This window comes from Oncorhynchus keta, chromosome 5, assembly GCF_023373465.1.
Source record: "Oncorhynchus keta strain PuntledgeMale-10-30-2019 chromosome 5, Oket_V2, whole genome shotgun sequence".
Lineage (NCBI taxonomy): Eukaryota > Metazoa > Chordata > Actinopteri > Salmoniformes > Salmonidae > Oncorhynchus > Oncorhynchus keta.
In genome coordinates, this window is record NC_068425.1 from 32,436,267 (window position 1) to 32,449,091 (window position 12,825).

The 12,825-nt window shown below is 43.9% G+C and overlaps 1 protein-coding gene across 1 annotated transcript; it reads right to left on the reverse strand.

The window, feature by feature from the left end:
- Window positions 1-4,523: 4,523 nt before the first annotated feature.
- Window positions 4,524-8,528, reverse strand: LOC127930158 (metalloproteinase inhibitor 2-like). The gene is made up of 5 exons (XM_052519628.1): window positions 8,264-8,528; window positions 6,572-6,642; window positions 5,647-5,749; window positions 4,962-5,086; window positions 4,524-4,815 (listed from the first exon to the last, which is right to left on the reverse strand). Exons 1-5 carry the CDS (start codon window positions 8,391-8,393, stop codon window positions 4,642-4,644), a joined length of 603 nt encoding a protein of 200 aa, XP_052375588.1. The 5' UTR covers window positions 8,394-8,528; the 3' UTR covers window positions 4,524-4,641.
- Window positions 8,529-12,825: the final 4,297 nt, after the last annotated feature.

Genomic DNA, 12,825 nt, shown 5'->3' on the forward strand with positions numbered 1-12,825 from the left:
TTATCCTGAAAAACTCCCCAGTCTTTGCCAAGGTCAAGGATACACATACCATGATGCAAATCAAATTCAAATCAAATGTATTTATATAGCCCACCAATATGCTTGAAAATAAGGAGGCAGTTACTCAGTGATATGTTGTTGGATTTGCCCCAAACTTAATGCTTTGCATTTAAACCAAAAAGTGTATCATTCAAGATGTTTTTTGCAGTATTACTTTAGTACCTTGTTACATACAAGATGCATGTTTTGGAATATTTTTATTTTCACTGTCATTTAGGTCATTATTGTAGATTCACTACGATGTTGATCCATCCTCAGTTTTCTCCCATCACAGCCATTGATGTCCGTAGTCATTTTAATATCCCCATTGGCCTTGTGGTGACACCCCTGAGCAGTTTCCTTCCTGTCCTGCAGCTCAGTTCAGAAAGACGACTATCTTTTATGTCTGGGTGGTGTTATACATAATCCACAGCATAATTGTTAACTTTGTTACCCATCTACCAATCACTGCCCTTCTTTATAAGCCTTTCAAAAAGCTCCCTGGTCTTTGAGGAACCTTGCAGATGTAGAAGGAACAGAGGAAGGGTAGTCACTCAAAAATCATGTAAACCACTATTTCAGTCCATGTCATTTATGAGATTTAAGCCAAATGCTTTCCCTTAACCTAATTTAGGCTTGTCTAAAGGCAGTTAATACTTTACAACTAGTTTTTGTTCATTTGTCTGTATTTTTTTTTGGGGGGGGATTCCTATTTTTTTATTCATTTGTCTGTATTTTTTTTTGGGGGGATTCCTATTTTTTTATTCATTTGTCTGTATTTTTTTTGGGGGATTCCTATTTTTTATTCATTTGTCTGTATTTTTTGGGGGGATTCCTATTTTTTTATTCATTTGTCTGTATTTTTTTTTTTGGGGGATTCCTATTTTTTTATTCATTTGTCTGTATTTTTTTGGGGGGATTCCTATTTTTTTATTCATTTGTCTGTATTTTTTGGGGGGGATTCCTATTTTTTTATTAATTTGTCTGTATTTTTTGGGGGGATTCCTATTTTTATTCATTTGTCTTTTTTGGGGGGGATCCCTATTTTTTCAAAATCGATTTCAATTCCGCAAAAACATTTTTTACATCCAAGGGATGGTGAATGAATACCCACTGTAAACATTACACTGAACAGGTTGATGTTTGTCATGAGTCTTGTCCTGGAGGCAGACCTGGGCGATTTCCCCTTAGGCCAGCTGCAGTCAAAATTATAATTCATGAAGGAAATGTGCTTTTTTTTATCTTAATTTAAGGTTAGCAGTGTGGTGATTTTATGCCTGTGCCCATCTGCAATGTGGACTCCAGTACAAGATTAAAGAGAAATGCTTACCTTCACTGTGAACCAAAACAACCAGGTTTACCATCTACGTTGCAGAGAAATTGAATATTTTTGTCCGTAGTAAGATAAGCAGAGAAGCCATTCAATTGAATAAAGCAGTTATAGTGAATTCAACCCAGTGATGTCAGTCAGTGTGGCACTTTTACCACTCCTGTGCTAATAACATAATCCAACTGGCTGAATATGCCAATTGTATAACAACCAGTTTGCAAGACATCCTCAGTTTCCTAATTCTATTAGCACAGGAACATACCATTGTGCATAAGAATGAACAGAATATTAATCCACTGAAGAATATACACCAAGAATAATGTTCTGGCTTATAAAGCAAGGAAGAAAGAATCAAAGTGGTTTAATTTGGTCAATATCATTACATAGATAAAGCCCTGGTTTAAACCCAAACTACTAAAGGGCCACAATCAGTAGACAAATGTTGAACGTTGCTGATAGAAATGCCATTAGAGCCTACATGATTCCTTTCTTCCTGTCAGAGAAGAGTTTGTTATTCATCTGAACTTTCTACATTGTGCGCTGTTGAACACACCCCAGGATTTAGGATGGCATTTTTCAGGAACTGTTCAATTTCGAAACAACCACATGGGCCAACAACACACAACCATTCTGGGTTTCAATAACACCTTTTGTTCGTTTAAAAAACTTGTAACAAATGAACGGCAGAAGAAATTAACACTTGGAGCACTATAATTAATTTGTAGTTCATTTTATTGCATTTTTAGAAGTAACCAGTAAGCACTTTTATTTAATATAAATCACATTTAAAAAAAATTAATTGCAGGCATCTTTAAATAACAAAGCAAATGGCCTGTAAAGTATAAGGTGTACAGTATATTGGTGTACAGGGCACTCAAGTCCTCCCAGGGCTGATTATAGCCACACAGTGTTACATACATCCTTCCAGTCGCATCCTTCCATACATCCTTCCAGTTTGTTGCTTTCAGGGGGAAAAAAAATCTCCTGGAGTAACTTTACAGCAGAAGAAAAAAATGTCCTCACCACTCTGGGACCTGTGGTGCCACCTCTTTGACCAATCAGATTCACAGAAATTACAGGTCGTGCAGAGTGCGCTCTGATTTATATAGACATGTGCCATCCTCTTCCCACTGGTATTATTTTAGCAAACATGAAAATAACTCACTCCCAATAGACAAGCAAAAAGTCTTCAGAGAAATGTTGTAGCAGCCTACACCTAAACATTAGTGATCTGACCTGCAGTATCAGTCTGATCAACTGTTGGCCTCTATATGCCCTGTCCCATCTGGCCAGAAGAAACAAAGTGGTAACATTATGTATTTATGGCCTAAGACAATTTATTTGTGTTTGGAGAAAATATAACTTTTTGGTAAAAACTTGTGTTTGGAGGAAAAAGAATGCTGAGTTGCATCCAAAGAACACCATACCTACTGTGAAGCATGGGGGTGGAAAAATCATGCTTTGGGGCTGTTTTTCTGCAAAGGGACCAGGACGACTGATCCGTGTAAAGGAAAGAATGAATGGGGCCATGTGTCATGAGATTTTGAGTGAAAACCTCCTTCCATCAGCAAGGGCATTGAAGACGAAACGTGGCTGGGTCTTTCAGCATGAACCACATAGAAAATCTTTGGAGGGAGTTGAAAGTCCGTGTTGCCCAGCAACAGCCCCAAAACATCACTGCTCTAGAGGAGATCTGCATGGAGGAATGGGCCAAAATACCAGCAACAGTGTGTGAAAACCTTGTGAAGACTTACAGAAAACGTTTGACCTCTGTCATTGCCAACAAAGGGTATATAACAATGTATTGAGATAAACTTTTGTTATTGACCAAATACTTATTTTCCACCATAATTTGCAAATACATTTTTTTAGAGTAGAGTACAGTAGAGTACAGTAAAGTACAGTAAAGGCACAGAGCAGGGTAGCAGTAGAGCAGAGTAGGCACAGCAGAGTAGAGTAGGGTACAGTACAGCAGAGTAGAGTAGGGTACAGTACAGCAGAGTAGAGTAGGGTAGGGTACGAGCAGTACAGCAGAGTAGGTACAGTACAGCAGAGTACAGTACAGCAGAGTGCAGCAGAGTAGAGTAGGGTACAGCAGAGTAGAGTAGGGTACAGTACAGCAGAGTAGAGTAGAGTAGAGTACAGTACAGCAGAGTAGAGTAGGGTACAGTACAGTACAGCAGAGTAGAGTAGAGTACAGTAGAGTACAGCAGAGTAGAGTAGGGTACAGTACAGCAGAGTAGAGTAGGGTACAGTACAGCAGAGTAGAGTAGGGTACAGTACAGCAGAGTAGAGTACAGTAGAGTAGGTACAGTACAGTAGAGTACAGCAGAGTAGAGTAGGGTACAGTACAGCAGAGTAGAGTAGGGTACAGTACAGCAGAGTAGAGTAGAGGGTACAGTACAGCAGAGTAGAGTAGAGTAGGGTACAGTACAGTACAGCAGAGTAGGGACAGGGTACAGCAGAGTAGAATACAGCACAGTACAGCAGAGTAGAGTAGGGTACAGTACAGCAGAGTAGAGTAGAGTAGGGTACAGCAGAGTAGAGTACAGTAGAGTAGGGTACAGTACAGCAGAGTAAAGTAGGTTAGGGTACAGTACAGTACAGCAGAGTAGAGAAGGGTACAGCAGAGTAGAGTAGGGTACAGTAGGATACAGCAGAGTAGAGTAGGATACAGTACAGCAGAGTAGAGTAGTACAGTACAGCAGAGTAGAGTACAGTACAGCAGAGTATAGTACAGTGGGCAGAGTACAGTAGGGTACAACAGTTGTACAGTAGAGTACAGTACAGCAGTGTAGAGTACATTAGGGTACTTTGATGCAACAAGTGTTGAATACATTGCCCAGTGGGTAGTGAGTACGAGAAAATATTGAAAAATTTAAGAACAAACTTAGTGACAACTTAAGAATCAAGGCTCTGAAAACTTTGTCAGCAAGTGAGAGTGTTCTCAGCAATTTCATTAAAATGCATTCAATTTCTTTGTCAAGGAAGACCATGTAAAAAAACATTTATCCTGAACACAACCCAGTCTTTAGGATGGTATTTCAGGAACAATGTTCTAGTCAGAAACACAGACATCACACTTGAGTTTCAATAACACCTTTGGTTCCAGCTTAAACTGACGAATGACACAATAAATTAATACTTGGGGCACTATATTTGAGGAGTAGTTTATTTTTATTGCACAAGTGACCAGCTTTTAAATTGCAGGCATATTTAGCCACTGAGCGGAAGGCCTGTAGAGTTATTATGGAGTAGTCAATATCCAGGAACTACTTCTTGGATGGATCCATATCCCTGGACCAGTAACAGGACCCATCAAAACTCATGAGACAGGCAGAGTACTTGGCCTGGGGTCCACTTTGGCCATCGTTCAACAACCAGTCTGTCCAAAGGCACTCATCTGGGGAGCTGACGGGACAGGGGAGGGAAGAGCAGCGGATGATCTGTAACTCAGAGCAGGGAGAGAGAAAGACCCAGATCACCAACTGATCATTACCCCAATACTATAGCTCTTGTGTTCAGCCAATGTGACAAAGTAAAAATTGAACAAGTGGTGTAAAGTAATTTTACTATAATTCCTGTCACACACCGTGCAAGCGCAGACGGTTCGGTAGCGTTGAGTCAAGCTCTTCTTTTGTGTGCCATTCAAGTCGTCCCAGTACTGAATAAAGTTACACATGCCTATATGCATCCTGCCATCAGTATTTATGCTGCCTGAAGACAGAAGAAAGTGAGTTATCAACCTGTGGGGTAAAAGTTAACCCCCAGATGCTGATATTTAATAAGTTCCCCTTCTTTCCCCCACAAATGGTTAAGATTAGAATTGGGGGAGGCTGAAACAGATCCTAGATCTGTCCCTGGGGGTAACTTTACCCTGGAGCAGGAAGACATATTGATGCAGCCTGGAACACTAGAATTTAGCGATGCATTAGTTGTAAACATTTTTAAGCATTAAACATTTACATTCTTAACATTAGGTATTATAAAGTGTAACTGGAAGAGCCAGGCTGTACCACATCCGGCCGTGATTGGGAGTCCCATAGGGCGGCACACAAGTGGCCCAGCGTCGTCAGGGTTTGGCCGTCATTGCAAACAAGAATGTTTAACTGACTTGCCTAGTTAAATAAACTTTAAATTAAAGAAGTATTTTTTCTGAAGCACTTGACTTGTACAAGATGAAGTCAATAGTTCAGAATAGGCCATGATGTTGCAAGCATAGGTTGAGCAGGTTAACCAGTGATAACAATGAACTTGGGTAACAGTGAGAACCACACCTGTGAAGAGATACTCCTTGTTGATTTCCAGGGTCACACCACACGAGGCTGAGGAGGATGAAGTGAAGATGGCGCGGATAACCCGGTGAGGACCTTTGAACATCTAGCCAATCACAAGGAGAGAACGAAGGATCTGTCAAACATCTAAATATACAGTTTAACCTAACTGACTACAGCTCTCAGGCACTAAGTCTTTCCTAATTCCCTCCCTATACCCCATCCGGATGTTTGCAGATCAAAAAATATTGCTTAATCTAACCTTCATTTTTATCAGGGTGTCATACAGAGACCAAGGTATTTTTTTTTACAGAAGCCCGAACTCGAGAAACACAAAATGTAAGCAGGAAAGTCCAAAACAATTCTGAGTCGCCCGAAAGGCAACTACAAGTCACATTTAGAACATTTAAGATCGTTCCGCAAAAATATTTCAAGCAGATTCATCCAACTCAGGAGAGCCCAATGGAATATCCAGAGTTAAACATCCCTGATCTGAGAGACTAACTATAATGTCTAAAGGTCAGAAATAATGTTAGGTACAGTGAGAGTTAGTAAAAGTGCTTTATAAAAGAACATCTGGCAATTTATCAACTAAAGTAACAAAGAGCCAGCCAACTTCCTGGTAGAGAATGCAGGGATGAGTACCAAACCCCCATCACCAGTAATAAAGTGCAGTGCATGATGTCACCATAGTCTAGGACTGGTAGGAACAGCAACTGAATAATGTGCTTTCCAGCAAGAGGCATTTCTACTGAAGCTCCTTTATATATGGTGGAAGCTCCACAACTGCACTGTTTATGCCAACCCAGATCTGCAAACACTGAAGGGGAAAGGAGAGAACTGGGACCAGCTGTCAGACTGGGGTTCAGGGGGCTTCAATGTGTCAGTGCAGGAAGGAACAACCACTTAATAAAAAGGAGAATCATACCTTGATCTGTTGGATGTCATACTTGGTGTCACGAGACGCAACTCCCACACCAACCACCTTTGCCCTGATCACTGGAGGAGAGAAACGTGGTTTAACTGACAAGCCCCATTTTCCTTTCAATGGTCAGTTAGACACTGATGGTTTAAGGGCGTTATGAGACCTAAGACAACAGAACACGTCACAGACAAGATATTACATTCTTAAAAATGTTGTGCATAAGTTCACCCTGTTTGGGCTCAACAGACAAGTCCATTATACCTCCAGGTCCTAGATTCCTAGCTCTAATAGTCTGCCTTTAATTCAACACGCCTAGTTTAACTAAACCCCACCTGGTCTGCAGATGTTCAGGTGCTGGTAGGAAGACTGAGGCACAGACCTTATGACACCAGCTCCTCCTCCACCCACCTGTCTGGGTAGAAGGTGCTGACAGCGACAACCTCTTCACTTCAGTCTGATTCAGAAGATATTCAAACGATTCATCCTTGCCAAACAGATGAACTACTCCTGTAAGGTTTAGTTCCCTCTATTCCACAGCTGTCTATCATCAGGACCAGTACACCAGATGTACATGTTGCTTTTATCACTGGAATTACAGTTTGTTTTGCAGACATCCTGATCTAATGAAACTACAGTAGAAGAGGTTTTTACTAACAGCTGTACCAGTTAAGGGACGTTACACTACAAAAGACACATTTTGCAGATGTTTCAGACCTCAAGATGGCACCACAGCTGTGCAGAGAAAATGTGCCCTTAATTCAAGTACAATTCAGGTTGAAAACATTCCTTTTAAGAAGCACATGAAAGAAATTAACTGTCCAAGGTAAGTGATATACAGTGGCCAAATCTTCATTTAATCATCCCATTGCATGAACTGCAAACTTGTGTATTCAAGGTTTAAAAAGCCACCTAAAAAGTTCACTTAAATGCCAGACTTGATTTGCACAAATGAAAAATATTTATTACTCCACATAACAATACACATTGCTGCAGGACTATGTTCCTGGTGTGAAACTGGCTCAAATTAAGTCACGGCATCTGTAGCCTACGACTAGTCGATATAAATAAGTCTACACTACAACTGAGTACCTTGGGTTAAATGTAGAAGGAGTATTAACTCGTTTGGTGTATATAATTTAGCATTCAACTGTAGGCATAATGTGTAGGCCTAGAGGCAAATATAACACTTGTAGCAGGAGTCTCAGCCAGTGCTACAGCCAGGGTTCTCTAACCCTGTTCCTGGAGCGCTATCCTCCTGCAGGTTTCAATCCAAACCCAGTAGTAACAAACCTGATTCAGTTCATCAACTGGCTAATTACTACAATCGGGTGTGCAAATTAGGTGGGATCACAAACCTACAGGATGGCAGCTCTCCAGGAAGAGGGTTGAGAGTATGTAAATACAATGATCATGTTCATATCATGGTAATTATTATAACCACAATTTTTAAAACGTTTGCATGCTGCGCATTGATAGTGTAGTTGCCCAATGTTCGCCAACTACAGCCTTCGAGTATACCAAACAGAACTTTGTTATATCCCCGGACAAAAACACCTGATTCAACTCATTGAGGGCCTGATGATTGTTGAATCATGTGTTATTGTCCAGGGCTACAATAAAATTGTACCGTTTGAGTAACTCTAGGACCGGAGTTGAGAACCTGAGATGTCAGAAATATTGCCAAAATGTCCTTACCGACGTCTGCGTTGCAAAAAGCCTGTTGAAGATGCACAGGAGCGCATCTGCAAGCTTCTGCAATGTCTTCGATCCGCCAAAGGAACAAAACGACCAGAGTGATGAAACAACTGCTTACAGACACAGTCATTTTGGAAAATATATCTATAGCGTAAAATAAAATGTTTCCTCCAGGAGCTAAAGAACAGTTGTATTGTAAACTACACTAGAACATGCAAAGATGTTCCCAGACAGACTAACACCTAGAACTCTGTTTTCATTCGAAGTAATCAGCCCTTTTTATTGCAGGCTGTGAGCTCCTCCCTACAGTCAGAACCAAGCCAGTGGTAGGCTGAGAATTATATTAATCCAGAACCATAGCAACTCCATTGGAAACAAATGCCCTCCTTAAAGGGACAACCTCAGAGCAGGCTCAATTTGCCCGGTTGCCATAAATTATCTGTCTTTCGCCTAAACAATAGTGATGAACCAGAAATATCCATTTTAGGATATGCCTGTTTGAATTCCTTTTCTTAAACACCTGGGGCAACTTTAAAGCAGGCTCAACTTGCCCTACTGCTCAGTTCAGTTCACTTGCCCTCAGCCCCTCAAACTCAACTCTGGACCTCGACGTGAATCCAGCGCCACTGCATTTTTAATTGTTCCCCTTTAATCAGGGACTGGTTTTGACCAGGGACACCAGGTGGGTGCAATTCATTATCAGGAAGAACAGAAAACTAGCATGCTCCTGAGCACCGTGCACAACAAGAAGATGCCCCATACTATTGGGCTACTTTTGCACATTTGTTATTGTATGAGTGAGGGAAACGCTTTAAATCGAGAGGAGTCAATGTGTTCTGAAAGATGAGACCTTGAGGATCATAATAAATACTGCTTTGATGTCATACAAGCAAACCACACACCTTGAATCCGAATGTGCACTTCACATTTCCATATTTGAAAACTCATGTCATTTACAGTGTCAACGTTCATGAGCTCTATGTTTAATCCACAGTTACTAGTGTGACATGCATTATGCCCTGGGTTTTCCTGAACAGAAGATTTGCCATGGAACACGCACTTGAATGTACTCAAGACTCCATTCTGCGTGCACCAAAATTGCAATCTGTTTGTCTGAAGTGCCCTTTGAAAGCCTCCCAGCTAGGACATTTGGTTCCTTGGAAGTTGTGGGAATGTAAGTTTTTGGTTTCCCATTGGTTCTGGAAACGAAACCATACTTTCCTGACCGTTATCTTTTTTTTTTACAGTCTGAGAATGAGTGAACATTTCACCTGTTCTGGGAATTAGATTTTATTCAAAGGTAATTAAGGTTTTATTAAAGTTCTGAGAACATGTTTCCATACGATTTTTAAAATCACTGCTAGCTTAGTTTGGGTTAACTGTTGAACCAAACACAGAAAGGACACATGGAAATGAATTTGCTTAGGCATTAATCATACAAACACATTTATTTTTCAATGTGGCATCTTCTGTTCTCTATCAGAGCATGTGAGTTGAATTGAGTGCCAAAAAACACTCCTCAATTCTAAATTCGCTCCCTTCATTAAAATCACAAAAACACATCTATTTTTAGTGACGACCTGGACCTACCATTTGGTTTTGACGTATCAAAACCAGACCATATGATTTGAATGAAAAGTATTCTAGTAAACAACATGAAAAGGTGACTGTAAGCAGCGTTCATCATTTCAAATAGGCCACATGTAGTATTAAACAACGCAAAAACAATCTAAATATTTCAGGAGCCAGACAGGTATTATCAGAATGAAATACAAATGAAACAAAACATGCCTTATTAGGCTCAGCATACAGTGCCTTTGAATGAACACTTAGAAACACAAGTTTGGCCAGAGTCTGTGGCTTCAGGCTCATGTGATGGTGCCGGTAGAGCAAGCCAGCAGTGGAGAATACCCTCTCAGACATTGCAGAGCCAATGAGGATGCTAAACACCTTTTGGGCCACTCTTGCCAGGCTGGGCAGGGATGCAGATTTTTAAATGTTTTATTTTATAGGTTGACCTAAAGATTTTATGGTAAAATAACCATATCAAAATGGAAAGCTCATTGAAAGAGGTAACATGTCAGGTCTATTGGGCCAAAATCAGTTATAACCTATAGTAAAGATAATAGAACAAAAATTAAATACATTTTTAACCCTCCCGTCGTCCTCGTATTGTGTCTAGTCCCCGCGTCCTCCGGGTCACCCTGTCCCGTCCTGGCTAAAGGGCCAATGTGCGCAAGTGTGACAGTAGGCGTGTGAACAGCCTTTGCAGATGTGACATTTCTTACACCTGCAACAGCCGTGCCACCACCGTAGCACTCTGTAGGACTTTGACAAGCGCTGACGCTGCTTCGGTGCGGGGCAGATGCTGCCTTCTATGGATCAGCGGCTTCACAAGTGCCTTTCCCAGCTGCTCGAGGAACACAGTGCGCTTGTTCCGCTTGCGAGGCATCCAGTCAGGCTTGATATGACAAAGGCGTTGTAGGAGGACACGTTGAGGATGTTGTGGAAGACGACCAGGGGCCAGCGGGCAGTCATCCGTCTGCAGCTGTAGGTGCCGACCACCTTGTCTAGGTTGTTCACGCCGCCCTTGTTGCAGTTGTAGTTTAGGATGACGGCCGGGTTCCTGTCGCGGCGATCGCTAATGTGGCCCTCTGTGTGCAGCGTGCTCAAAAGTAGCACGTTCTTGTTTTTCTTTGCCAGGTAGGACACCAGAGTGGCGGTGGGCGTGAAGGCGAACCTGGAGGACAGGACAGGTCCTCTGCCCCTGGACTCGAGCAGCGCGGGCGGGAGCTCGGAACACGGTCCTGCCGCTCTCGGCGTCCCACAGGCTTGCCGCGGCCTCGCCTCGGGACCTGTAGACGCCCTACGTAGGCGCGCGTAGGCGACCTGTAGATGCCCTACGTAGGCGCGCAGGTCCGTGGCGTCCATGGGTCGCCAGCCGCCCGTATTTTCTGGCCCCGTGCAGGTGTGACAAACAGGTGGAAGGCGGACCTGTAGGCCGTCCGGCATAGGCCGTGGGGCCCGGAGTCTGGTCCCGGCCCGGCGTGGCAGATCGTGGGTCGCCAGCCGTAGGCCATGGGGACCACTCGATTTTGCCGTTTTCACAGCACGCGGTGGTCCGGGGCCAAGGAGATCTCTTCCTCGTGCTGTCGGGCAGTGGGCTCTTCCTCAGAAGAGGGAGAAGAGGCATGTGTGGGTCGACCTCGCAGTGCTCGGGGTTGTATTCCTCCCGTCTTCGTCTTCCGAAACCTCTTCCTCCTCCTCCTGGCAATCCGAGTAGTCTTCTTGGTCCACGCTGGACAGATCTGTTCTAGAACTTGCGCGGGAGACTGGAGGCTCCACTGATCGGGTGCTGAGAGGCTGAGCGCACTTGGCACGGGTGGGGCGCCGGTCACTGTGTGTGTGCTGTGTGTGTGTGTGTGTGGGTGGGTGGGTGCCCCAATATTAGTATCCCTCTACGTAGGGCCGGCTAACACTCGGCTGCTCTCTAGCACACAGCGGAGCACGTCTGGACCTGTGCAGCGGCTGGCTGGGTCGCTCGCCAGTGGCTGACTCAGGAGCGCAGAGCGCCAGCTCTGGAAACACAGGGACTGGGTCGCTCTGACCCACAGTGCAGAGCGGGGAGGCCAGAGCACAGAGCTGGGAGCCGGGCACAACCTCCCACACTGGCAGACACTCTACTACGCTCAACCACATACGCTCTGCGCCCTGGAAACACAGGGCCTGGGTCGCTCTGACCCACGAGCGCAGAGCACAGAGCACAACTACAACACAGGGCTGCTCTCTAGCCCACGAGCAGGGCACAGAGCACAACCTGTGTAGTGGCTTGCAGGGTCCCTCTGACCCAAGAGCGCAAAGCGGGGAGGCCAGAGCGCAGAGCGGGGAGCCGGTCACAGCCTCGCCACACTCGCAGACTCTCTACTAAGCTCAACGTTACATGCCTCGCTTGTGGCTGGCAGGTTCGCTCTAACCCGTGAGCGCAGAGAGCAGAGCGCAGAGCGGCCACACTCACAGACTCTCTACTACGCTCAACGGCACACGACTCGCCAGTGGCTGGCACCGTCACTCTGACCTGCGAGCGCAGAGCGGGAGCCCTGGAAACACAGGGCCTGGGTCGCTCTGACCCGCGAGCACAGAGCACAGAAAGGGGAGCCCCCACACACAGGACCTGGGTCACCCTGACCCCAGGACCACGGGAGGGTTGACAGAATCCCCTCCTCTCGACCGGGACAAAGTGAGAAGAAAAGTTCATTCTAACTTACTAACACACTCCCAGGTAACTTTTGACCCCTCAACATTATCGATCACCACTGAGCTGACAGTTCTAATTAACAGAAAACCTAGGAATGCACTCACTGTTTTATCTAAAAACCCCAGAGCTAAGTTTCTGTAGGTTCAACCCTAGGTTAATGACCTTATGTGTTTACACAGTCCACCACCCATTTGTTTCTTCCTAGTTGGAATGGTGTTCATTAACTTTAATTACTCCTTGTCGGTGTCACACAATCCCTTCTTATGAACTCTTATTGTTAATCAGATATAATAAAACAGAATATAAG